Below are 27,018 nucleotides of genomic sequence, written 5' to 3'. Positions count from 1 at the left end.
GGTTATTTAGATAGCAAGCTCTCTGGGGCAGGGATCAGCTGTGATGCCATGGTTGTACAGCATCTAGCACAATGGGGCATCATTCTTCAGCACCACCATAATAAACATGATTAATAACAACACTGATCGGGGGTAGGAGGAAACCTGAGTGGGGGCAGATGTGCTGTGGTGACATCATATGAGGGAGCATAAGAGGAAGCTTGAAGGATGAGCAGGGGATCTACTGGCTACAAAGCACAGTTGCCAATTTTCACGTGGTAAATAAGCACCCCGACTTTCACAGTAAGCCAAAAATTGAGCTAATCCCATTTCAAAATGGCCAGAACAAGCCAGTCCGTAAGAACCCCAACACTCTATGTGACTAGATTCCCCCAGCCTGCAGTCTGGGACTGTGGTGGGCCCGCTGCACTCCTGACTCTCTCCCCTGTTTGCCCCCCCCTTGACTCTGCTTACCGGGAGCCGATCAAAAAAAAAGAAGCACCAAGCAACAAGCTATAAGCCAAACAAGCTCCAAGTCAAAAACTAGCCAACAAGCAACTCACAAGTCATTGAGCCAAAAAGAAGCCCAATTTCTGCAGTTTTTTTCGCAGGTTTGGCATGTCTGCTACAAAGTGCCCAGGCTGCTGAAGTGTGTCTGTTTCCAGGAAGGCGTTATTAAAACGAGCCTTGGATCCATGCATCTCAGGCCCCAAAACAGAGAGAACGCTGAAAACCTGGGCCAGGGACAATGGATACGTGCTGCGATTATCTCAGCACTTTTACCCCATATCTCAGTGAATCAATGCATCAGCCTTGCAGCTGGAAGCCCCTCTTAACATACATCACAAATGCCACAGAGCCACTGTCAAGCAGCTGGCCAGGAATCTGAACTCTGCCAGAGTCCACAGCTTTACGCACTAGGGGCCAAACCTAAGGCTGACTGACCCCCTGTGAAATGTCTTTGGCATCACAGGCTGCAAGTCCATGCAGAATCTGGCCCTTGCATTTCACTTGATTAGGTTTACTGGGCAGCTCGTGGCACTGGAGAAGGATAGGACACCGTTTTATTGGTTAGAGCAGAGGACTGGGACTCAGGACTCTGGGTGCTTTCCTCTGAGTGGGAGAGAGTGTAGTCTGGTAGTTAGAGCAAAGGGGTTGGAACTCAGGACACCTGGGTTCTATTGTCAGCTCTGGAATTAAATAGAAGTCAAGACCCAGCAAGTCCCTCTCTCTGCCTTAGTCTCCCCGTCTCTTCAGTGGGTGTAATGCAGCTTCCCTACACAGCAAGGGAGGGCTCTGAGGTGTAATCACCCTGGGGAGTGTGACACAAATCCTTTGACTTTGTTACATTTTAAATGACCTCCCTCCCCCCAGTCAAGTCCCAGAAAATGCTTGAAACAATCAGAAAATCTTATCAGCACCTGGGATTTCCCATCCTTTCTGACTTCCCTTCCCCTCCGGGCAGGGTCCACTCCAAAACACCTGGCAGCCAGTCTCCTCCCTTCTACCCTGGCACTCTTCGCTGTGTGACATGGGGTGAGCCACCAAGCAAAGGGATGACAGAGCCCTCCCCTTCTCCCAAACAATGTGGTCTTTGTCGGTGCCACGACAGAGCCTCCAATTCAGGAATGGGAGGTGGAGCCTTTCACCTCTCGGCCACGCATTCAAATTCTGCCAGACACTCTGCAATGAGTTGGTGGGGTCTCAGCTCAGGACAAGGACCAACCTCACAACAGGAACTCTAGTATAATTGTCTCCTTGGCAGCAGTCTGAGCTGACATCCAGGCCTGAGCTGCCCTCGGGCCTGAAGTCCCCGTTCCTTCCTAAAGGTGGACTCACAAGCTGAGGCCGTGCGGGGATGGGAGGTTGTGGAAGAGGAGGGCAGTTTGCCCTGACACCATCTGTGCTGTGCCATGGTGGCGCAGACGGGGCTCTGTGGTCCAGAGCTGTCGGTCTGACCCCTTTCACAGCACTAAGGGCCATACAATTCTTTGAACTAAATCCCAGACAGACACAAGCACACGGGTCTACTGAAATTGGAAGCTCTTTGGGGCACAGACTCTCTTTCAGGTCTATGTTTGCACAAAGCCTAGCACACTGGAGTTCTGGGGCATAACTGCGGGCCCTAGGTGCTACCATAATACACGTAAATACACATGCAGACACAAACACCAACACTTCCTTATTCCCTTCAACTACAGCCATTTCCCACTCAGACTCTTCCACTTTGGTTTCAGGCCCAGGCCCAGACACACCCTGGACCTGGCCTGGCACCACCCCCTGCTCCCCTCTGGGGCCCAGAAAGTAATGCAACACGGACAGGGTTTTTTAAAAACTACATTGTGCGAGGGTGCCAGAGATGGGCTGAGCGACCAAACAGGAAGCTGCTGCTCTCCAGTGAGGGAAGATCCAGCCGGCTTCCCAGGGATATGCCCAGAGCGAAGGCAAAGCCTGAGCTAATTATTGCCACAAACCATTTTTAGTGGCTTATTGCTCTAAACTGCAATCAAGGCCTCACAATAGTGAGATCTAAATAATCCAGGGCAAAGTCACAGTGGAATAGCTGAGGTTGAAACTGCTGAAATCTCCCTTCTTCTAAACCCATCCCAGGGTGTTAGGGGCTGGAATGTTACAGGGTATTATCAGTGCATCTCTCTCTGGGGCCCGAGACATTTCAAACTCAGCTCGGTAAAGCACCACATCCAATGGGCCAGATTCTCTTTTGCCCTCCAGCTTGTGCAGACACTTACAACAGTGCAAAGTGTTGTTAGATCAGAACAGCTGCGTTTTACACTCAGACTGCACTGGGGTAAACGACTGGAAATGGTGCAGGGCTATGGGAAAATCAGGCCCAGTGTAAGAAACAAGCCTGCACTGGCCAGATTTACTAGGGCCTAACACAACTGGTTCATGATTATTAATTATTTGTGCTTTTGCACCATTTGTCTCTGACCCTCACACTTTACACAGCATTACTAGCAGACTGACGGAGCCTTTCTAATGACAACGAATCCTAATAGGTCACACGTCTAGGGGCTCGAAGCATGTTAGACATGAGTAGAAGGTGCTATAGATGGTTATAACTGTGGTTGTAAGTAACCTAATGACCTGTGGTAATTGATCAGCCATTTATCGAAACATCTACTAATCCTTTATTAACCCTTTATAAACAGAAGCTGAGCACAAGGTGCGCCCCATTTATTTTTAGCTCTTAGCCAGTGTTTTTCATCCCTGGATCCCCACAATGCATGATGAAGGAAGGTCAGTCTCATTATCTTCATGTTACGAGAGGGGAAGCTGTTGCAGGCCTGTTGGAATCCTGCTAGGACCTAATCTGGAGCTGATCAAGAATGAGCCCTGAGCATCTCTCATGATGGGACATCAAACAAAAGCAATCTCCATGAAAGGTCTATGACTCAAATTCCTCTCTGAGTTCTGCTGGTGATCTTGCCCTAGGGTAGGTTTGGAGGGGTCACCATGGGGCAAGGCTTTTGGAGGGAACGCAGTAGGGCAGACGAATCCTGCCCCAAATGGGATGGATGCTACAGTCCATGATTGCTTTTCCCAGGCAGCATCTTTCTGATGCTGCTTTTAATCAGGTTAAAAGCAGATAAAATCGGTGTGAAACCTCACCACGATCATGCCCACCATGAGCGGCGAATCTCTCACCCTCCGCCCAAGGACCGGTGCTTAGACTGGAGCGAGGCAAAAAAATTGTCAGTTCTGGAAAGCAAAACATCCCTCCACCACAAATGCAAAGAAATGGCAAAATTCCACCCTGGTGCCAGTCTAGATTCATGGGAGAAGAGTCACAGCAAGAAACTTTATCACCAGCAAAATTTACTCTGCCGGCCTCTGTGACACATGGGGATGTTGTGTTAGGGTTAGGTTGGCATTTTGCAGTGCTCCACACCAGAGATAACAGGGCTGATTGGTTTCTTAGCCCTGCTCTCCCAGTGGTGCATTTCCCCCCAACTCTCTAATGACAGAAGATGGCCTGCATGTGGGATCCCCAAGGCACCATTTTCAATGTACACAGAGTGAGTTCACAGCACAGCTCCTGACCAGACCAGTTCGGGCCCCGGAATCATTTCCCCTTTGGCTTTTCTCGTGCAATCACCTCCCTGATAAGCCCTTGTTCATTTCAGCCTTGCAGGTCCAGACTGGGGCCAAGGGGTTTCCACCTCTCTGGCTTCTGTCCACTAGCTGGATGGCAATTGGCATGCGACTGTCAAGCACACGTGGAACAAAAAGTCTGCACCAAACAGCAAGTCCAAGGGTCTATCAGTACTGTGGATATTTGCTCTGGGGTAGCTACACCCCCAGGGCAGATGTGCTGCACCAGGATGACCCAAGACTTGCTCCCAGGCTGAAAGCAATCAAGTGCTGGGGGTTTGCATCAGCACAGTGACACCAGTGCAAAGATCCTCACTGCCAACAGGCCCCAAAGGCAGCCAGGGCTGGGCGAGGGGGAACTTCACAGTGGATTTGAGAGTCAAGAGAAGTTTGGACTTCCCAGAGCAGTATGTTGCTGGTGAATGGAATAATCCCCCATCTGCATGGAAGCAAAGCTAGACCAACTCTTGGCTTCTGCTCCAGACAAGGCTTCTTACAAGACCCGAGAAGTCACCCAGGTGATGCTCGAGAGTAACTGAAATGGACCTTCATTCCTGGACAAGGATATAGGAGACTTGGGTTCTAATCCCAGATCTGCCACTGACCTGCTGGGTGACCGTGGGTAAGTCACTTCCCTTCTCTCTGCCTCAGTTTCCCCTCTTACCCCTTGTCTACGTAGACTGTGAGCTCTTTGGGACAGGACTGGGTTGTCCTTTGTGTCTGTGCAGCACCTACCCAGTGGCGTTCTGATGGCTGTTGCGCCTCTGGGTGTGACTGTAATAAATGTGCTCACTCTTGGTTCAGATGTGGTTACAACTCTGAAATTTGGGCTGAGGATGGTGAAGTTCAGGGTGGGGCTGGCTGGGGGGAAGGAACTGGGGCTTTTGGTGGAGTTTCACTTTGAGTCCTTGGGTGTTTTCAGACCTGCAGTCTGGGGGAGGTGCAATCCCATGAGGCAGAAGCAAGAATAGGTTTGTCCCAGGCCAGCTGGGTTTGCTGGCCATCGTCCGGCAGACCCCGCTTACCCGCCAGGAAGGGAATGCGAGCTACACTGAGTGCTACTGGACGCTGAACAGTTTGACCAGAAAGGTACTTCCCATTCCCCTGCCTGAGGCGTTCAGCATGGCTCCAGCTCTGCTCCAGACAGCGGTAAGGAACTGTCCTGGCAGCTGGATTCAGAAGCCTTGGGGGAGCACTGGGGACCCTGGAGAACACCACTGTTTACACCAGCTAAATGGAACTGATGCAACTTCTAGGCTCTAGTTACGTGATAGGAGCTGCCTAGCTACCAGGTGGGATGCTGGATTAGAAAGGGCTTGTCAGGAAATAAACTCTCTCCCCGGCCCCATGCAGGGTCACACTGGGCTGACGTGGCACCTGCCTCCAGGGAGAGTCTGTGCATAATGAACGCCCCCACCCATGAACCCGAAGTTCCCAGCCCTGAAAGTAAAACTCCAAAGGACACGGGCAGGTTACCACAATGGCTTTGAGACTCATCCAATTTCCACAAGTAGTGAATAAACTTGAGTGGATAAACAACAGGGCAAAATTCCTATGGGACGTCCGAAACCAACCCTTCCAAAGGCCAAAATAGGGTCTGTTGCTTCCTTAGAATGGTTAGTGCTGGGGAGACTGGCTGGCCCAGGATTTAGGGGGATGGGACACCTCTAAGTCACCAGTCCAAATCCAGCTGGTGTGCTGGTAGTGACCAAAAACCAATCAACTGAAAGATCTTGGATAGCCTGTGTGACGTCAGGATGTCACGGCAGAGAGGCCAAAGACTGAACGAGCCCTGGGAGCTGCACTCTTGCCCTGAAGGGGCAGCAGCGGAGTCACAGGCGAAGAGGGAACAGAGGCAGCAGTCCGTGCAATGTTGCCTGGCACAACACGCAAACCGCTGAGCTCTGATGCACAAGTATCACCGTGCTGAGCGGAGGGAAGTCTGGCTGCCACTCAGAGCTCTGGCAGGGATCTGCCGGGATGTGGGCCCTTTCCTGCCTGCTGCCCTCAGACGCTATCGATGGAGAGAGCATACTAGATTGCTGGGTCCATCCCTCCTGCCATGCTGGCGTGTTCAGGATGTCCAGCGACAGTCAGCTCTCCTGGTAGGCTTTGGTCCTAGCCACTAATGGCCATGTCCTGAATACAGGCACTGGGTGAATGCTATGGGCTCCTCCCGAGAGGCCATGAGCTGCCCCAGGATGAAGGATCAGTCCTGGGAGCAGCAAGGCATGAGAGGGGAAGCAGAGTGAGGTGGAAGGTCTCTCCATCTTGACACTGGGAGAGGCTCCAGGTACACAAGAGCAGCATCTTCCCTAGGCCTGTGGCTGCTGTCTGCTTATAAATCTTGTGATTTATAGAGGACTGCAGAGTGCAATTAGCAGGGTGTTAATTAGCCTCGCTCATAATCTTAATTGATCCTGGAAGGGCAGGGAGTGCAGAGGACATGTCAGCATGTATGGAATGCCACCTTGTATCCTGGGGTCTCCTAAGAGCTCCTTGGACCATAGAATAAGCCTCTGGCCTGGAGAGAGCCCCGCTGCCTCCGACCTGCACTGAGACACCCCTGCCCTTGTAGGCCTGAGACTCAGGAGTTCAATCCCTATGGCCCACAACAGGCAGTCTGATCTCTCCTTAGCCTGCCAGCAAAGGGGGCCCAGCAATGTGGACACCTGAGGTGGCCCAGAGGTGTGTCCTGAGGGTCAGGGCTGGTTGCCAGCTGCAACATTTGTGCCCTCATCCTGAGGCTGTGGGTGGGTTGGGGAAAGCTCCTTCTGCTTTGTGGATCTAGTGGCCTAGGCATGCTGCTTTTTCAGAAAGCTCTGGCTGGTCATTTCCCTGCAAGTTCCAATTTAGGCTCTTCCTGCCTTTGGTGCTTGGAGCTTGCGCTCAAATGCTTTTGGCTCCCTCTTGAGGCCTTTCCTATCTCTAGATAGAGAGCCAGCAGATCACGGAGATAAATCAACAGGATGAAGACAGCCAAGATGCCTGGTAGGGGCCCCTCACTGCTGGGCGTTGTCCCCCGAGAAGTGAGCTAAGCAAATGTTTGGCCTTAACCCACCTCGAAAGAGGCCCAGACTCAGAGCAGGGAAGCAGGTTTTCATGCACCATAGAGGGCAGAGGGGGTAGAAAAGGGGCTGATCCACAAAGGAGGGGAGAGTCAATAGCAGACTGTGGTGCTTATAGTTAGTAAGACAAACTCATCTCCGCAGTTCAGTCAGGTGCAGCTCCACTGACTCCGATGGAGTTGCACCTGTTTACTTCAGGTGCCTATCGGGACCGGCTATGGAGTAGCCCAGCTACGCACTAGCTGGTCCGTCCCCCCTGCATTGTTCTACACACGGTGTTCTCAGCCTTGGCCAAACCCAGAAGAACTCGGACAACATCCCATATAGGCTCTCCCTTTGGGGGGCGCTCTCTGTGCCGAAATGACCCAGAGCCTCTCAGTCATTGCCTTTCTTGGCCAGAGGGGTCTGTGACCCGTGTCTGAACTACGCAAGAGAAGCAGCGCAGCTAAAGTCAGAAAGAAGTGAATCCGATTGACTACTGGTCACTTTGTTAAACCCTCCCTCCCATGGGCTGCTGGACTGCTAACTGGGACAGTGATGGAGTAAATCTCAGCGCAGCCCAGGGACACCAGAGTCTCTGTGTTCCAAAAAATATTCCCAAATCTGCCAGGCTTCTCCAGACAGACTCAGAGGCTCCGCTCACATCTTGCTACTGACTGTCCGCTGCCTGGTGCAGGAGGCAGATGGCAGTGAAGGGGATGGGAAATAAATGGCACAGGCTTATGGGTCCATGACCCTGGGCAATGTTACAATAACACAGGCCAAGGAGCTGAAATCCCCCAGGGCAAAAATGTTGGGTGGTCTGGAAATTAACAGGAGCTAAAACAGACTTCCTGCCAAAGCCAGCAGCCTGGCTTCCAACACACCCTATGTACCTTATTTTTGCTGGGCAGAGGTGGAAAGAGGCAGGCTGTTACCATACTACCCACCCAAGTGAGACCAATTGCACAGTGATACCATTAGTAGCATTGTTGCCTCTCTACTAGGAGGTCACGGGTTCAAATGTCACATGAAGACTGAGGCTCAGACCCAAAAACTGATGGCACAATGCAAGCCGCAGCTTTGTGCAGGCACAGACACGCAGGGCTGGAAGTGGCCTTGAGAGGTCGTCAATAGCTATATCACCTGAAATGAACAGTGTGACCAGCTTGTCTGACTGCCTGCAGAACCTGGGCCTTCCCTGGATTAATCCCTGTTTGAACCAGAGCAGATTGTTTAGAAAAACATCCCAACCGGATTTAAAAAGTATCAGTGATGGAGAATCCACCACAGCTCTTGGTAAGTTGTTCCAATGATTCATTACCTTCACTGATGAAAATTACTAGCTTCAACTTCCAGCCACTGGAGCTCGTTAGACCTTTGTCTGCTGAACCGAAAAGCCCATTGTCAAATTGTGTTCCTCCTGCAGGTACTTACAGACTGTGATCAAGTCACCCCTTGGCCTTCTCTTTATGAAACTAAATAGATCTAGCTCCTTGAGTCTATCACCATACAGCATTACACTGAGTTCCCTCCCTGTCTCTGGTGGGTCACCTGCATGGACAGAGCGATTCTGTGGTACATTTAGAAAAGAGTCAGGGACAAGCCCGGAGTCCCAGCCAACGTTCCCCCTCTCAGTAAAGCATGATCCATTGTTGTGTGTGAGATGTTGCTGGGCCCATAATGGTTGCTGCCTTTGGCCGCAGCCACTCGCCTGCTCCTTGCACAGGCAGTACATAGAATCTGAAAGGCACTAGGCCTGATTCTGCCCTATACCATGAGTAGTCACTTGCACCAGTGTAACATGCGGCCACCCTGATTCACTAGCGTTTTGCTCTTGTGTAACTGACTACACCAGAAACAGGCCTCCCCCCCCACACTCTCATATACAATCCTATTCTTTTAGCAGGTGAACAGGGTACTGACACATCAGATGTTACTGCAGTATAGTTCCATCCTGGAATAGGAGCCAGATCACTGCAGCTTCAGGGGGAGAGGTTTCAAATGGAGGCAGCTTGGACAGGCCTTGTGTAAGTCAGATGATGGATGATGCTAGGAAACTGGGCTGCCTACAGACCCAGAGTCAGGCTGCCTAAAAGGTGGAGGGTTCGTGACAAGTATCTAAGCAGCAAGTGTCTTCCTTGGCATGTCTTTAACCCATGGGCATAACATGATGCCAGGACAATAACAATGACTGAACCCCCAGCCTTAGAACAACATGTCCTCCGCAGATTGATTCTGAGACCAACACGGCCTAGTGGTGCAAAGAAAGGGGTGGGTGCATACGGTGCTCCAGCACCCCCACTCCCCACACTGACTCCGTCAGCGGCCTTAGACTCATCTCATAACCTCTCTGCCTCAGTTTCCCTATTTTATAAAACGGCCCATCCCCCAGCAATGCTAATATTTGTTACATACGCTGAAGAAATCAAGTGGGAAGTATTTGTGCTAGTTATTTCCTGGGCTAGGATTTACATAGGATCCTTTATGAATGAAAGAACTTTGGCCAGGGCAGATGTCTCCCTGTAACCAGCACTTTGGGCATCCCCGCTCTATGTCCAGGTACTTCTCTGGCCCCCATCATCAGAGTATGTGAGCCCCTTGCAATCTTTAAGGGATTTATCCTCCCAACAGCTCTTGATATCCCCGTTGTACAGATGGGACCTGGGACACCATGAGACTTGCCCAAGATCACACAGGAAGTCTGTGGCAGAGCAGGGAATCCGAACACCCAGGCTAAGCATCCCACCATCCTTCCTGCTTATTCAGCATTCCAGTGGTTCACAGCTCAGAGCACGCGGATTCTGCTCAGTCTGAGTCATTGGAATATGTTTGCATGTGTTTTCAGGGATCACACAACAGAAAGATGAGCTTCACTCCCCCAATGAGACACAATACCGCAGAACCGGGACCATGGATCTGTTTCTGGGACCAGCCAAAACTCCTGGTGAGCTATGGTCAATAAAAACATCCCGCTCTCCACCAAAGGGTCAGCCTTGCTAGGAGGAGGGATGCTTTCATATTGAAGAATGTGATTCCCTGGGAGCTTCAGCCAGGAGGGCTATCCCAAGGGGAAAGGCGCTGCTGCTTCTCAGAGATATTTATAAGAGATGGCAAACCCCTGTCAGCTCTAGTGGGCCTTTTGTTGCGTGAACACCAACGTCCAGACTTGTCGTTTCTTAGCCTCGCTGCTCAGTGATGTATCTTGAGGGCTCTCTTCCCTTGCTCGCTCCTGACATTTTTAATAGACTAGGAATAATACCCCAGGCTGCGTGCAGCAGCAAGAAGAGATGCCTGTCTAGGATCTGATTTTCAAAAGAACCTAAGCATGAGTCCCACTGAGAGTCAACATGCTCCTAAACCTCCTGGGCACATTGGAAAATCCCCCCGCCCTCGAGTGCAAAGTGGCCACAAACAGGTGCGAGATAGGCAGCAAAGCACTGTATGTGGTACTGCAAAGAAGTCCAAATTAAATGCACCAGACTCTTGGAGAGTCATAGAATTGTAGGAGTGGAATGGACCTCGACAGGCCATCTAGTCCAGTCCCCTGCACTCAAGGCAGAACTAAGTATTATCTAGACCAGTGTTTCCCAAACTGTGTTCCGCATGATGTCAACAGGTGTCCCGTGAAAGACTCTTGCACTTGATTTTTGTACTACTTTATAGGCGCTTTCCAGTTAGGAATTGTTAATTCAAGTTATTTAGAATGTGTATTGTCCCTCTGTTTTACAAAATCAAACATATCTGAACATAAAGAACACAATTTTTTACTTGAAAACCAAACGACTACAAAGCAATATTATAAGCGTTCCGTAATAGGCTAAAAAGTGTCCCGCGGCCAAAAAAGTTTGGGAAACGCTGATCCAGACCATCCCTGACAGCTGTTTGTCCAACCTGCTCTTAAAAGTCTCCAACCATGGAGATTCCACAACCTCCCTAGGCAATTTATTCCAGCGCTGAACGAGGTGGAAATTGCTGTGGGCACAGCAGAAAAAGCAACTAGGAGGAGAGCATGGGGAAAATCAGAAGTCACAAATGTGCAGAGAGTCAGTCTTCATTACACACATCCAAGGGATAAAACAACAGGCATCCACACAGCAAGAGTCAGGCTCTGTCACACCCTGTGTCACAACAGCTGGTCACAGCCACATCTCACGGGACAGGAGTCACAATTGCTGCCTCAGTGATTTCCCCTGTGCAAAGGGTCGCTGTTCCTTACGGAGATCCAGACTGCCAGGTAAATGACAGAGCTTGGATACTGTGGTGATTCTGGCTATATAAATATGTAGGTCAGTTCATGCTTAGGAGAATGCCTGTGTGTCCATTCCTGCAGCATCCAAAGGGCAACTCCCATCTTTTCAGATGCTGTGTATTTATACCTGCTCCGGTATTTTCCACTCCAGGCATCTGATGAAGTGGGTTTTAGCCCACGAAAGCTTATGCCCAAATAAATTTGTTAGTCTCTAAGGTGCCACAAGGACTCCTTGTTGTTTTTGCTGATACAGACTGACATGGCTATCACTCTGAAACAAGCAAAGGGTTACTGGCATTTCTATTAAAGGGGAGGGATGAGGCAGTCAGCATCCCCGATTTGTATGTCCTCCCAAAGAGCTGTGTGCACAGATGCCTCTGTGCGGTGCAGCGCAGCTTTCAGCCATTTCACCTGCCCGGCTGGGAGCATGTGAGACCCTTTGGGGCTATGGCCCCTGGTGTGCCAGAGGTGACCCTGCTCTTCACATGTGCACTCCTGACTGGGCAGCTAATGGCTGAACCCACCTCTTTTCTACACCTGCACCAACAGCTTCCAGTTAATCTGTAACAGGAATGCGGCACCAGAGCGCTGAACATGGCTCACCTCGTGTTCTTCATGGTCATTTGCAATTAACACCTTGTACAAAGGGGACTAAGTGGGAAGGGAGAAAAAGCATGAGAAAAACAGACACAAAACAAAGCAGTCTGGAGTCCCCTTCCCTTGCATTAGGGAGCAGTCTAATCTGCAGGCATCTCATCTGCATGGAGTAGGAAGGGACAGGGGACTGACAAGAGTATTTACTCAGTTGCTATAGGGACCTGCAAAAAATGCCCCCCTTGGAGTGAAATCCTCATATGTAGCGGGGACAGAGAGCAGGCGGAAAGGTCTCGGCGCTGCTGAGGAAGGCAAATAGAGCATCGTAATGTATTTAAGCACAAGATCATGCAAACCATGGGAAAAGAGAGAGGAGGGAACCCATTTCCAGAATCCCTCTCTGCTTTCATTCCACGTTCTAACAGAGCAGCTTGAAGTGCTGGGGGATTTGGTGAACGACAGGGCAGGCAAATCCGTTTAGATCAAATAACCAGCACCCCAAAGCTGCCGTTGAAACTCACAGGAAGCATGAGACATTTGATTGCTGCTATTGCTCCTGTCTCTGTGTTTCCAGGTTCTGAGCAGGCCTACAAACAGTGGAACCTCATGAGACCGGCCCAGCCAAAAGCCCTGGGAATCTCCCCACAGCCTCTCTCCTTGTCACATGTCTAGCCTGGCTTTTGCAGTGCCAGGCGGCTTGAAGGGGTCAGTAAAAAAACGGAATTCCTGAGTCCAAACACCTAATCCCCCCAGCCTTTATCGATTGACCCACTCTGCCTGCTCCCTTCTGCACCCTTCCCCATGTCTGGTGCTGCTTCTACACCCGTGCTGCTGCTGCTACGGGGCAGGAAGGCCATGCAGGAACATACACAGTACAGGCAAGGGCCACTGCTAAAAATACAACGAGCAAAGGAAAATGGTATTTATAGAGCCACTGACTCTGGAGAAGTCCCTGCTACCTCAATAGCCTCAGTTCCTTCCAGTTGCCCCCTACTGTACATAATGGGCTGTGGCTTTCTTAATGTTTCATTTGGACACATGGAAGGACAATACATACACCTGCAGGGAAGCAGACATGGAAATAGTGGCTAATCCCTCAGTGCCTCCTGAAGTAGCTGTTAGTATCTGCAGGAACTGGATATCCTTTGCCCCAAGTATTACCTACAGAACCACCCACCCAGGCATGGAACATCCCTGACCAAGGTCCCATTTGAATAACCCAGTTCTGTTTCTAATTTCTCTCTGGAGCTTGATGTATATGTTGTATTAATCCTTTCCATTTCTAAATGACACTGAAGTGTCACTGCAAGCTATTAGGCGCTGCCATGCTCCTCCCCAGAGATGGCTGCATTTTAGCCCTTAACCAAGCAAAACATGTTCAAGATCATAGAAGTTTTGCCTGATTGTGGACTGCAGAATGGAGCCCATAGCTTGCAAAGTGCTTTGAGATCTTCCTGATAAATTCAGGAGCCCAGGGTGACTGACTACCAATGGAAGGCGGATTAGGCTATTGTGTTGTTCTCATAATGTAGTCAGGACAGATTTCCCATTCCTCCTCCCCAGGACTAGATATCGCCCCGTGCCCACTGGGGCTGTTTACTCACAGGCACTTAGCTATACAGAAGTGCTGAGCCTAGACCTGCGAGTTATGTTAATGGGGTTGATCCAAGTCCTTGATGAACTTGAGAGCATTTTCTCACCATACAGGAAGTCAGGGTTAGCTGAGTCGCCATGGGAACAGTAGGGGAAAAGTGTGGACAAGATGAAACTTCGGAGAGAAGCTTAAGGGCTGCGCAAAGAGCCACATGGAAGAATGTGAGAGGAAGAGAGGAGCTGGAGATGCCGCTGTGCAGGCAGCACAGGTCCAAGTGGCAGCCTGGACAGCCGAATATCATCTCTCTCCTCCCCCTTCAACACAGAAAGGCACATGGGTCCTCAGCTGATGCAAATCCACATTGCTCTGGTGAAGCCAACAGATCTTCCCCGATTTACACCCCTAAGGATCCAGCCCATTATAGATAAAACAAACCAACCAAAGGTAACACTGACCTCAATTCCTATAGGCCAAAGGTTCTTGATGCTACCTTCTGGCTAAATTACATGAAAGGCCCTGGGCCTGAGTCTGACCTTAGACCAATGGGACTCCACTGACTTTAATGGAGTTACTCCTGGTGAACCAGGTCCGAATTCTTCTTCGCTAGCCAGGGACAAACCATAGGGCTCCGTTGAAGACTCTGCTCCTCCAAGGCCAGGTTTTCAAGAGCTCCGCACTCAGCAGCTCCCACTGAGCCACCAAGAGCCAGATTTGTGGAAGAGCCCAGTGCACTGGCTAAATGGGTGCCAAATCCTGATCTACGGGAGCTGAACCAAAGCCTGTTGAAATCAATGGGAAACTTTTCCTGGACTTCAATGAGTTTTGGATGAGGAGCCTGTAGGAGTTTGGCGCAAGATTCGTAGTTGGTGTAAATCAACATACCTCTTTCCAGAGTTATGCTGATTTACACCAGCTCTGAATCTGGCCCTTGCTTTTTACAAATGAAGGGCTCTGTTCTGCTGTCTGTTACGCTGATGTCAAACAGAAGTGATTCAGCTAAACTGGACAGGACTACAGCACTGTAAAAGCTGGGGTAACTGAGAGCAGATACGGGTCCCAAAATTAAAGGGCCCATCAAGAACACTCCAGCCTTATTCCTTATTTTAAGGAAACAAACAAACCTTTGTCTGCAAACAGATTTTCACCAACAGCTGTATCCTGGCTGGATTGAAACAAGATTAAAAGGCAGACAGGAGACGTGCGAATAGCTGGATCTTTCAACACAGATTCTGTCCAGGTCCCCCTTGAAAACACCAGCTTTTCTTTCCAGGCAGCTAGCTGTGCTGGGCAGAGTTGGAGTGAAATTGAGCAGACGCAAACTGCCCACAAGGAGGGGCAGGCAGCCCTCACTCCCGGGCTGGAGAAAACGCCTCCTTTGCGCAGGGAGCTTTGCTCCATCGCCAGGAAAGTTTGAAATCCCTAATTAATAGAAACATCACGTGGGCAGAGGTGTGCGCCGGCGAGAGACAAGCTCCAGTGTGCGATTAGCACCGTCGGGCTCCTCTGGCGGGTGAGACCCAGCTCAGCTCAGCTCCTCCCGGGACGGCTCCGGGCTCTGCAGCCGGCGCTCCCCGGTCCGCGCGGCTCGGCTCAGGGAGAGGCAGGGGGCGCGCGGGGGGTCAGAAAGTTTAACACAACTTTTTGGGGGCCTCTTTTATCTCCCCCCACCCCTGCTCCCCGCGATGCCCTCCGCCTACACCCAGCGCTCCCTGGCCACGCTGCTGCTCTTCGGCACGCTGGCGGCCCTCATGGCGGTGCTCGCCTCCATCCTCATCTTCCAGCTCCAGGCGGGCCGGGCCCGGGCCGGCCCCGCCAGCGCCGTCTCGGAGCGGGTGGCGGGTATGCTGCTGCCGGTCTCGGCCGTGCTGGCCGCCCTGTGCCTGGTGCTCAACGTCAGCTGCCTCCTGCTCTGCCTCCTGCACAGCTACTTCAGCGCCGAGGCGTGCCGGGGAGCCGCGGAGCCGGACAGGTGAGCAGGGGAGGATGCCCCTGGTGCTGGAAGAGAGGGGGGCGGGGAGCATCTTAGGTCCAGGCCCCAGGGCTCTGTCCCCTACCGGGGGAACTCTGTGCACAGAGCCTGTGGCTCCCGGAGGAACTGAACCCCTGGCGCTCGAGGGCCCGGGGTCTGCATGGTCGCTCTCCCCGTGCCAGCCCCCAGCCCCCGGGGAACTTTGCATGTGGAACCCCTGGAGGAGTTGACCTGCTGAGGACTGTTTAAAGGCTCCCAGATTGCCCGGGATAAGTGTGCAGAGAGGAGGGGCAGGAGGACTCAAATAAGTTCAAGACCTCCCTTGGCAAGGGGTAAATGGGAGATCTCCTCCCTCCAGCCATTGCACCAGCCTCCTCTGCAGCTTCATGCAACTCCTGCATGGTGCAAAGTCCCACCAAGAGCCCTTTCAGCTAAGCCAGTCACTGAACTACAGCACTGCCAGGCCTGGCACTCTGCTGTCTCCCACTTGCCCACAATCCACCCATGCAGTTCCCATTCCCTGGCCCAGGACTCAGGAGACCTGGGTTCCAACTCCCTGCTCTGACACTGACACCCTGGGCAAGTCACTAGAGCTTTGCCTCAGTTTCCCCATTTTATAATGGGGATCCCAGCTCTGCTCTGCCTTATAGGCATGCATAGAGATGGGGGCCAGAAAAGCTCCTGGATGAGCTACATTGCTTAGCATCATTATTAGCTACCTGACTATGCCAACATTCATCTTCTGAGTGTCTGGCTGTGGACTCTAACTCATTTAATTCCATGTGTGTGTATTTGTGCTTAGCCACTTTTATTGACTACCAGAGCAAATGTACAGCTGCCTTTACATCTGGTTACATTAACACAGTATTTAACTCCCCCAACACTTGCATAAATACCTAGGGCCAGATGCTCAGCTGGTGCACATTAGTATCACTCCGTTGACTTCAGTGGAGGGATGCCAACTGAAACCAGCTGAGGATCTAGCTCAAAATATGTAATCCAGTCTTTAGCCAGCAATGCTTGCCTGAGAGATACAGCACTGGAGCATCAGCAGGCAGCTAGATGAGACATTAGCACACACAGTCCATCCCTTGTAGACTGCAGGAGGGGAGCAATACATTAGCTGAGCACTGGCTATTTTAACCTTCTGTAGTGCTTTTCACCGGAGGAGCTCACAGCACTTTTAGCACATCAGTGAACCGAGGCATCCAAGACCTTAAATGCTATTAGATTTGTTTTGTAGGGAAACAGAGGCACCAAGATTAAATGGCATGGCCTGAGGTCACAGAGTGAGTCAGTGGCAGAGAACCCAGGAGTCCTGATTGCCAGAGGTGGCTGATAGTCCCAGGCCCGCTGACTGCTAGCAGTGGCTCACTTTAGCTCCTCTTCTGTGTTTCTAGCTGCTGTGGCTGGCTCACTTGCAGTGAAGAGCCTGGGCACCTGTAGAAGCCGCTGGACAATAGGGGAGCCCACTCAGCTCTCCGGGGACCACAGCTTCAAAACCACTGACACAGAAGATATTTTAGGGTGAATATCCCTCCTCCTCCTCACACCCACAACTAACGCTGCAATTCATTAGCATCCCAGATACTTAGCAGATTCTATAATAGGAAGTGCAAAGTCAGAAAAGAAGGCCAGCTGGCCAGATCCTGCATCTGTTTACCCCAGCTAGAGATCTGGCCCAAAATTCTGTTGTTATTTGCAGTGCTTACAAGTCGTTCCCCTGCCCCTCCTACTTTTAGGAATTGGCAAACTGGATTCTGTTGATTGTCTGGGTGTTTTTAAAGGTGACCTGCACAGGAATACGACTCAAGACCCCAAATCATTAACCCAGAGACACATGTTGACTTAATAACTGCCAGCACATTTACACCTGCAAAAACATGTCTGAACACTGCCTGCCTGGGTTCACTGCGTCCCCTGCATGACTGATGCACGGCTGGTTTTGGCCAAACACACGCACCTCACCTTGGGTGGGAAGTAAAAAGGGAAAGCAATTTGCAAATATTTGGGTTGAAAATTTATCAATGTCAGATGACGTCCGCACGTACAGGCCCCTTGGTGTAACTAACACCACAGACTTCAGTGGATTCACACTAGGGATGAATTGGACTAGAGCTGAGTGAAATTAAGAATTTCCATCCTGCGGGAAATTCCAATATTTCAATATTTTGTTTTCATCCTACAGCGACACAAAATGTTAAATATCTACACTTTTCATGGAATGAAGAATTTCAAAAAAGGTCAATTTGAAAATGACAAAATTTTTTGTTTTGGCCTTTCCGATCAAAATGAAACACTGACATTTCTCAAATCAAAATGTTTTGTTGTGGATTGTTACACCTGGAGTCTGTTGAACTTTAAACTTCATTTCCTTGTGGGGGCACATTGCCTCATGGGAGTTGTAGTTCAGAAGCCACATGGCTCCACTCTGCCCTGTGGGCCAGGCTCCCTTGCTAGATTACGTCTCCCAGCCTGCGCCTGCAGCAACATGACTTGTGCTGGACCATATTGATGAGCTGGAGGGAAACCTCCATCGCATCGTGGAATATGTAGTTGGACCAGGGAGTCCAGCCCATAGCAAACAATGGGACTCAAATTACAACTTGTATATGGCAACATGCATAACAGGGAAGTAGAGTTTAATGTTGAACTGATGAAAAACTAAACGTTTTGGGTGAGTTCAACAATTCAAACATATTTCAGTTTGGGTCCAACCAACCCAAATCAAAACTTAATTTGACTTTCCCAACAGAAAACTGAATAACTCCTGCAAAACCAAAATTTTCGTGTTGAAAAGTCTGATTGAAAAATCATTGATGGCAAAATTCCCAACCAAATGTAAATGTGACCCAGCACCTAATACTGAGTTCAGATCTTAAAAGTTTTATTTATTTTCAAAGCTCTGCAATTCACTTTTGAAATCCCCCATTAAAACTGGAACAGGTCAATCAGCTAATTAGATAGCTAAATGCAAGGGCATACATCTAGGTGTGGAGAATGCAGGTCACACTTCCAGGATTGGGGGCTGTATTTTGAAAAGCAGTGATTCATTAATGGATTCAGAGGTCGGGGCAAATAACCAGCTGAACATGAGCTTGCAATGCAATGTGGTGGCTAGGAGAGCAAGTACAGTCCTAGAATGTAAACACATGAGAATGTTGAGTGGATGTAGGCAGATGTTCTTACCCTTGGGTATGGCATTGACGAGAGCGGTTCTCATGTCCACTCTTCAGGGAGAAAGTTGGAAAGGGTTCAGAAAAGAGCTACAAGAACAATACGAGGTCTGGAAAACCTGCCTCACAGAGAGAGACAAAAGAAGTCCAGTTTACCAAAGAGGAGGTTGAGGTGACTTGATCAGAATCTATAATGGGAAGATTTCTGACAGCAGAAGGTTCTTGACTCTAGCAAAGGCAGAACAAGATCCAATGGCTGGAAGCTGAAGCTAGATAACTTCAGACTAGGAATAAAGTGCCCAATTTGTACAGTGTGGGTAATCTTAGAAACATATGAATGTCGGGCTGGAAGGGGCCTCGAGAGATCATAACGTCCAGCCCCCTGCACTGAGGCAGAACCAAGTAACCCGAGACCATCCAGTGACAAGTGTTTGTCCAACCTGTTCTAAAAAATCTCCAATGACAGAGATTCCAGTATCCCTTGGAAGCCTGTTTCAGAGCTTAACTACCCTCATAGCTAGAAAGTTTGTCCTATTATCTAACCCAAATCTCCCTTGCTGCAGATGAAGCCCATTATTTCTTATCTACCTTCACTGAACCATTGAAACAGCTTCCCTACACCTCCAGATGTGGTGGAGTCTCCATGACTTGGGGACTGGCTGCCTTTCTAAAACAGATGCTCTAGCTCAACCAGCAGTTATGGGCCTGATGCAAAAAAAAGCATGATGAGTGAAATTCTCTGGCCTGTGCTGTCAGGAGGCCAGACTCAATGATCCTAGCAGTCCCTTCTGGCTTTAAACTCTATTAATCACACCAAAATATTCCTGAAGCAATTTGATCCTTGCTAATAGGGATGGAATGTCACTAGTGGGTAGAGGAGATGGAGACTCAGGACTCCTGGGTTCTACTCCCAGCTCTGCCACTGACTGACTGCACGACCCTGGACAAGTCACATCCCCTTTCTGGGCCTCATCTCAGAGAGCTAAAGAACCCTGTCAGCTTCCTCCCACACACATGGCAAGGTTCAGTTAATCCATGTTTGTGAAGATCCTTGGATGCTCCAGAAGAATCATGTCTTTATTGTAGGGCTACCAGTAAAGTGTACAGGCTAGTGCAAACAGCTCCCATTAAAGTGAGAGAGAGATGGTTGCAGGGTCATTGGAACCCAGCACCGGCTGACAGGATGAGTTTGTATCTAGTGTGCTGGTGGGAGAAGGAAGCAGGGCTACACATGGCTGCTCATGTCTTGGGCACAGTAGGCAAGACCCTTTGGGTCTGAGCAGAGCTGGTACCTCACCACCCCATTTGGTTGGTTTGCTGCAGTCACAGGCCATTCTGGTGACACAGACTGCCTGTTGCCCCACTGTTGCCGTTTGAACCCTGCTGGAGCAACAGGAGGAGGGGGGAGTTCTCCTACCCCTCACCAGCTCCAGTCCCAATTGCTCCAGTTTCTGTTCCTTGTTAAGCTCTGAGCTTGCCAGCCATAGCCCTCTGCCTTGTTTCTGCATACGGGAGACCGAGTGCAACCGCTCAGGAAGAGCTGTGAGGGGAGGGGAGCCCTAGCTAACTGCAGGTGCATCTTGCACAGGGTTAAGCATCTAAAGGCAAGACCTCAGACAATGGAATCAGGGCACTCACCTGATCCCACGTCCCCCCCCCCCCCCCCCCCCGGGGCAGAATAATTCTCTTCAGCTGCAGACTGTGGTCTTGCTGTGAAGGGAAATGAAACAGACCCAAGCTGCGGAGACCCATCCAAGCTCAGCAAACTGGGAATCAGGACTCCTGGGTTCTATTTTCAGCCCTGCCACTGAATCACCCTGTGGCCCTGGAGCAAGATACTTCACCTCTTTGTGCCTCAGTTTCCCCTGTTTGTGGAACAGGGACAGTAACTCTCTGTCTCACAAGTGGGGTGAGAGACTTAATTAACTGATATTACTAAAGAGCTCAGAAATTCAGAGGATGTTTCTGTGACCCATCTAGCTGGACCCAGCCTGCTTCTAACACCAGATTACAGAAAGGTTCTGGATTTCCCTCTATAAAAGTTGAGAATGTCCCAGGTTCTTTTCATTGTCAGTAATTTATTCTGAGCCCATGAGGGCAAAAGAATGGGGCAGGGGGCTGGGCTATGATGATGCCATTCAGCAAAGGGCTTCCCACCTATGAGACAGCTGAAACCAATGCACCAGAGGTGGTGACCTGGGATTTAGATCCATCCTCCAATCCAATCCCAGTGCTTGGGCCATACACCTTGCTGACGCTGGGCCAGGCTCCAGGAAAGCCCCCCCACAACCAATTTGACTTAAATAGTTTGTCCTAAATTAGTTTTCCCCCCCAACCCCGCACTTCTTAAGCAAGGTGAGAGGCTGTTATTGCTTCACTCTTCTGGTGCTGAGGGCATGGGCGTCCCTTGAGAGCTGAGTGGACTGGAGGACTGATGGGAGGCAGAGTGGTTAGAGCAGGGGTCTTGGAATTAGGACTCCTGGGTCCTGTTCTCTCTGCCACTCTTGCTGGGTGATCCTGAGCAAGTCACGTCACTTCTCTGTGCTTCAGTCTCCCCATCTGTAATGTGGGGGTTATAACCCTATGGGGGGCAGGGTTGTGACACTCAAATAATGTTTGTTTACAAATTGCTTTGAGATCCTAAAGTGGAAAGTGCTGTTATGGTCTAAAAATGCCGGCCCGTGAAGGGTTAATTCTCACAGCCCCTCCGCCCCCATTGACATGCAATTTGCTATTGTCTCCCCATGTTGAAGCTTGTGTTTTCATCCTGCCCATCCCCATCTCGGGGACAGCCCTATCCCCCAAGAGGAGCCCCCGGCTCTGGTTTCATTAGGGGATCTGCTCACGTAGCAGGAGGCTTTCCCACGTTGGGCCTGTCACGCTGCATTACTGCTCTGCACTCAATAGCCCCAGTCTGCTCTAAACAAAGGCTGTTTCCCCCTCCCCCGCTGCTAATCCCCCAAATCATGTAATTAATAAAACAAAGTGGCTTCTCTTCCCCGACAATGAATGAGGAGCAGGAGCCCTTCCAAGTTCTAGTAACAGCTCCTGACTGCAAACTCCCAGCACTAGGCAGGCCCAGACATCCCAGGAATTCGGCATAGAAAAGATCCTGTGGCCTCCATCTCATCCACCTTGTAACCTCCCAGCCAGGGGAAGGGCTGTTCCCTACAGGGGCCGTTCTAGGGACAGTGTTTGGAGGCTTTCCCCCATTGCCTTTTTCATGCCCGCAAACCCTAGGGAGCCAGAGTCCGCAGAAAAGTATAGTGCAATTTTGGTCACGCCGGCCAGAGCACTGGTGATGTTGCCTGTCAGGTGGCTGGTCCTCAGGTGGACTTCTCACTGCTTTCATCAGCTGCTGGCTAGAGAGCAGAGTTAAAGTCCCTTCCCTCTCGCTTGTTCCTTATGCAGTTACTCCAGATGCAAGCAGAGCTGTTACTCTTCTGCTTTCTCAGACTGGGGGGGGAGGAGGAGGGTACAGAGGATTCCCCCACACACACCCCATAGGCTGACCAGCTCTTCCATGTCGCAAGTTGTTAGGTCTCAAGTCAATTCCCAATGGACAGAGATCCACATTACAAAAAGAACTGTCACCATCAGCACTAACTGGCCCCTTTGCCACCAGTTTTTGAGGCAGGAGACTGAACTGCCCTTCAACTCCTGGGGCAGTTCCTCAGTGTCCAGGCCACCACACGCATTGCCAAGAAGGGTGTGTGTGCATGTACTGCTCAGAACAGAGTGCCGCTTCCCAGGGGTTGCCAACCCCTCCCTGTGTCAATCATTCCAACAGCACAATCTGCCGCCTGTCTCTCCTGGATGAGCTACACAATCCTTTCCTTGTCTCCTACGGAGACGGTTGTGCTGCTGCATCTTTCAACCACAACCTTTAACCACACTTACTCCTACAGCACTTTGTGTCCTTTTCCCACTGTGTCACCTCCTTTCATGACTACGTTCTGCTCTCACAATTAACAAGAGGCTGGCGTGCCGGCTTCCTTTGGTGATAATGGCCCATGAAGTCCCATAAGTGAAGCGCTGAGGTTCTGTAGGTCACCTCAGCTGTAATGAAGGGAACAAAAGATCTCAAGCAGCTTTTGCAGGGTGGACAAGAACAGCTACTGAATGCCTGCTCACTCGCATCTAGTGGCAGGGCTGCTGGCAAGTCTCAACAGAGTCTTGCACTCGCAGAAACCATCCAGTGTCACAACTGGAACAAGCTGAATCTATCAAGCGGAAGGGCTCAGACACTACCGGGAGGAGCATGGAATACATGCCTAGATAGGAGCTGACCTTTGATGTTTTATGTGCTGTTCAAAAAGAAGGCCAATCCCTTCCAAAATGTGCATCTAAATGAACACGGCTAGGATCTGAGCTAAGCAAAGCAATTCAGCACCGAGGATGAAAATGCAACCTGGCTTTGCTTAGTTCACTGCAACAGCACTTCACCCTTTCATGCTTTTAAAGGGCGATGGACTTATGGACTAACACGCATCATCTTTGCTCTTTGTTTCTTGCAGTAGTCTTTAAGAAGCATTGAAATATTTCTCTCTCCCACCAGCCTTTACCCTCTTTTCCAGCTTGCAGCCTCCTTAGGTTTATCTCCCTCCTTGCCGAACTACAGAGCTGAGCAAAAACAGCTCTTGCTTTGTTCGCTTCTTTTATGTAGCTGCATCATCAGTATTTGGAAAAGTGGTGGTGAATTTGGGTTCCCCCTGCCGGCTGGCTGAACCTCAAGCAGGGCGAATGGAGCGTAGGCTCGTTTGTCAACTGGGGATTGTCTCTCTTTGGTTTTCATTTCTCAGCCAACAAAACAGTGAGTGGGGGAACAGGAAGGAAAGATATTGAAATGGAGACAACCTTGCCCCACCACAGTAGAACAACGGCCCAGGCAATCTTCTCCTCTTAGAGCTGCACAGCAGATCTGGGATTAGGGACTTGGCTCCCCCTGTACGCATGACGCTTCCAGCGACATCAGCACTCTGTCCCTGCAGAGACCGGAGTAGACAGCCCCATGCACATTGCTGAGGGGAGAATTCGGCTCCCTAGGAGGCAAGGTTAGGGCTTAAAACGCACCTCGGCATCTCTGAGACACTCTAGAACTTGCAGTGAATGCACTTTTCACCCCAAGTCCCAATTTTGGACTGAGGAGCTTTACTGTGTGTAGAAACCCTGAGCCTGGGCCATCAAACTAGATCCAAACCCCAGTCTCTTAGATCGATTTGAATACTGGGGCCTTGGCATAGCAGCTCTGCGCTGCTTTACGGAGACTCAGCGAATATAAGATCTTAGGGTCACTAGGTGACAGTCAGTCCCCTTGCAGGTCCAGGAAAGGCCTCTGCTACGGATCTCTCTGATCAGATTAAAATGATACTGCACTGGGATCAAGGCAGTGGGCATCACTAGATATTGCTCTATTTTACCACTGAAAACCTCCCACTGAAGTGTTTCTCTCTCTTGTTTTGCAGAGCTGACTGGTTCCTGTTGGACAGCCGCATGATTCGGCATGTTGCCATTGGCTTGTTCTGCTGCAGTGTTTCCGTCTATTTAGCAGGCAAGGATTTTCATTTCTCTGCAAGCGCTGGGATCCCATTCCGCCGGGAGGGAGGGAGGGCTAGACCCCCCGCATTTCATCTAGGCTGCTCAGGTCCCTGCCTCCCCTGGTGCTTTGTACGTTGCCTAACATCTATTTATAGGTCAGGCTGCAATGATCGCTTGTTTCCCAGCCAGTGTCACCAGGTTCCTGAGTCCAGGTTTATTCCTGCAGTGGTGGGAATGGAATCCTGTTTGCAGCCTGGCTGCAGCGTAACTTCTAGCGAGCCCTTCAGCCAACCACCCCTGAGCATGACACCAGCCAGGGCTGTGCCGGGACTAGAGCCAGCTGGCTTCAGTTCCCTGCTGTGCCGGAGGCTCCCTGCGTGACCTTGGGCTAGTCACTTAGGCCAAATCAAGGGGGATAAGGTGCCTAACTACCTTTGAGGAGCTGGGTTTTCATCTCTCTGGGCCCCAGTTCCTATCTGTAGAGCAGGGATAAGAGTCCTGTTCTGGCTCATGGGAGGTTGTGAGGCGCTCAGATCCTGCATTAACAGGGGCCACAGCCGGACCTGCTGTGCAATCTTGGCCAAGACATTTAGCTTCTCTCTGCCTTAGTTTCTCCCTTTGACAAGGCCATAACACTGAGAAAGGCGCAGAAGGCGGCTGTGGTGTTTTGGGATTAGCGGGTGGGGGGAGAGGGACAATAGCAAGTAGTTTTAAAAGACTTTATTGTGACCTGGTTTTTGAGATACTTTAATGTTCTGCCACTTGTTTTATGCAGGAGAAGCTGCAGCACAAGCCCTGGTAGGGAGGGATTCAAAGGCACAAGAAACAGAACCCCCTCCACCCCCACATGCCTCTCCGCTGCACTGGCTTTCTCCCGGAGATTGGTGGGGACAGCACACCTCCGTTCTCCCTAGAGTCTCTCATAGGAGTGGCAGGGAAGATCAGCTGTAACGGGCAAGTCCCAAAACCCAGCCCTTGGCTTGACACAAACAGGGCGACTAGTCAATGAGCTAGGGGGATCTAGGGCACCAGCTAGAGCCATGACATCTGCCCACGGAGATCACAGTCCTTCACTGGGCCTTTATACACCACGCGTGGCTAGTCACTTGTGGCTTTGGCTTCAGAAGCTTTTAAAAGGAGTCAGCAGCTCTCATCCCTGCACGTCCCCAGAGACAAGGCGTATGGGCAGCGTCCTCTCTTGACACCCAGGCCATCCAATGCTGCAAGAAAATAGCAGATAGCTCACTAGCAGGTGTCATCACTGATGAGCATCTTGGAGGCTCAGTGTGGCACAGCCAGGACTCCCCCCAGGCGCCAGCAGTGCAGAGAATCCCCCTCGTGCTGCCTCTAAGGGCAAAGGAATTGCCAGGCTGGATCAGGCAAGGTCCAGCTAACCTAGGTTCCCGTCTCCAACTGTGGCCGCTGCCAGCTGCTTCAAGGGAAGGTGTAAGAGTGCTGTGGGGGTGGGATAACCCAGACCCAGGGACAATCCCCTCTTGGATCTCTGATGAGCTGGATGCCAGGTTCCAGGGGCCAGGTTGTGGCTCTGTTAATGGAGCCCTTTCAGGAGTGGGGCATTCAGACACCTTTAAGATTTCAAAATAAAAAAAATTAAATCCAACTATTTAACAGGCAGCGTGGCCACAGCCAGACACCAGCTGCTGGTAAAGAATGAGCAGAGCAGCACAGAGGAAAAGCAAACACCGAGACCAGGAGAGCGGAGCACACAGAGATTAGTCACCGGTTAAGCCTCAGGAACGGGTACTGTGCATGCCTCAGTGAGTGGGGTTTTCCAAAGCACCCAGGTAAACAGGACTCATGTTCCTAACTCCCTTAGGCCCAGATCCAAAAGGGAGATAGGCACCTAAATACCTTTGAGGACTGGAAACTTGGGCGCCTTTGAAAACACCCCCTCCCCACCCAGAAATGGGCCCTGTGGGTAAGTGAAGTCTGGAATCAGGCTCGTGAGACAGTTGCAGTGTTGCAGAGCCAAGGAAACTGCTTTTGCTCAAATTGAGATGGGACGTTCAATCCAAACTGGACGTCGCTCCCTAACAGCTCGGCCCTTGCTCAGCCACAAGAGGTGGGCTTGGCCCAGGACCCATTTTCCTCATGTGTCAGGCGACTGGCTTTATCTCTGCCTTGCTCTCCTTCCCCTCCAGCTCTCTCCATCTACATGCTGCTGCTGTTTGAAATTGAGACCGGCATAACCAGCGCCTGCATCCTGTCCTCCGGGATCATCGTCCTGCTGATCACGGTGATGCATGCCTTTGTCAGGGCCTCCCAAGCCTCCCGGCGCAGCCAGTCCGAGCTCTGTCGTACCCTCTACGAGAATGACTCCGCCCGGCACAGCGACACCCCGGCTAGTGATCTCAACAACAGCAAGAATGTGGCTGCAGCCCGCCCGCGGCCAGAGATCCACCGAGAGTTCTCCTACCCACTGTACATAGAGCAGAAGCCCCACCTTGCCTCACCAGCCAGAGGCAGCTTCACCTTGCCAGGAAGCCATAGGCCACTGGCTGAGAAGGACTGCTGCAACCTGCCCCGGACACACAGGACGCTGTCGGCAGAGCCAGGCCTGCTGCAGGTAGAGGGCAAGCCCTGGAACAGCGTCACCCAGGAGATGAGGAATATTTTGTCACGGAAGCCAGCAGCCTCTGGGAAGGATTCAACTTTGGTGTGAAGGCTGGAGTGGGGAAGTCTCATCCCAACACTGCCAAGATCTGCATCTCCCTTTAGCCCTTAACATGGGC

General features: G+C 50.8%; 2 protein-coding genes across 8 annotated transcripts in view; one reads left to right on the top strand and one right to left on the bottom strand.

Moving 5' to 3' along the window:
- LOC116836496 (BLOC-1-related complex subunit 8-like) overlaps window positions 1–27,018 on the bottom strand; it is a 78,269-nt gene that overhangs the window by 35,032 nt on the left and 16,219 nt on the right. For 2 of the 7 annotated variants that reach the window (XM_032800401.2, XM_032800484.2), the window contains one exon: window positions 24,971–25,485. The exons of 4 other annotated variants lie outside the window; for them this stretch is intronic. In XM_032800401.2, coding sequence (XP_032656292.1) covers window positions 25,416–25,485 — 70 coding nt within the window. In that variant the 3' untranslated portion in view covers window positions 24,971–25,415. One more of the 7 variants, XM_032800573.2, reaches the window with a different exon arrangement.
- On the top strand, window positions 15,265–26,988 carry TMEM221 (transmembrane protein 221). Its single transcript, XM_032801531.2, has 3 exons — window positions 15,265–15,551; window positions 24,193–24,278; window positions 26,428–26,988. Exons 1-3 carry the CDS (start codon window positions 15,265–15,267, stop codon window positions 26,946–26,948), a joined length of 894 nt encoding a protein of 297 aa, XP_032657422.1. The 3' UTR covers window positions 26,949–26,988.

The sequence above is a fragment of the Chelonoidis abingdonii genome, chromosome 11 (assembly GCF_003597395.2).
Source record: "Chelonoidis abingdonii isolate Lonesome George chromosome 11, CheloAbing_2.0, whole genome shotgun sequence".
Lineage (NCBI taxonomy): Eukaryota > Metazoa > Chordata > Testudines > Testudinidae > Chelonoidis > Chelonoidis abingdonii.
This window is presented reverse-complemented; position numbering and strand designations above follow the sequence as displayed.

Coding starts and splice junctions, on each gene's coding strand:
- TMEM221 (XM_032801531.2), top strand. CDS start 15,265: ATGCCCTCCGCCTACACCCAGCGCTCCCTGGCCACGCTGCTGCTCTTC. Junction 15,552..24,192: donor GGAGCCGCGGAGCCGGACAG/GTGAGCAGGGGA, acceptor CTTGTTTTGCAG/AGCTGACTGGTTCCTGTTGG. Junction 24,279..26,427: donor TGTTTCCGTCTATTTAGCAG/GCAAGGATTTTC, acceptor CTTCCCCTCCAG/CTCTCTCCATCTACATGCTG.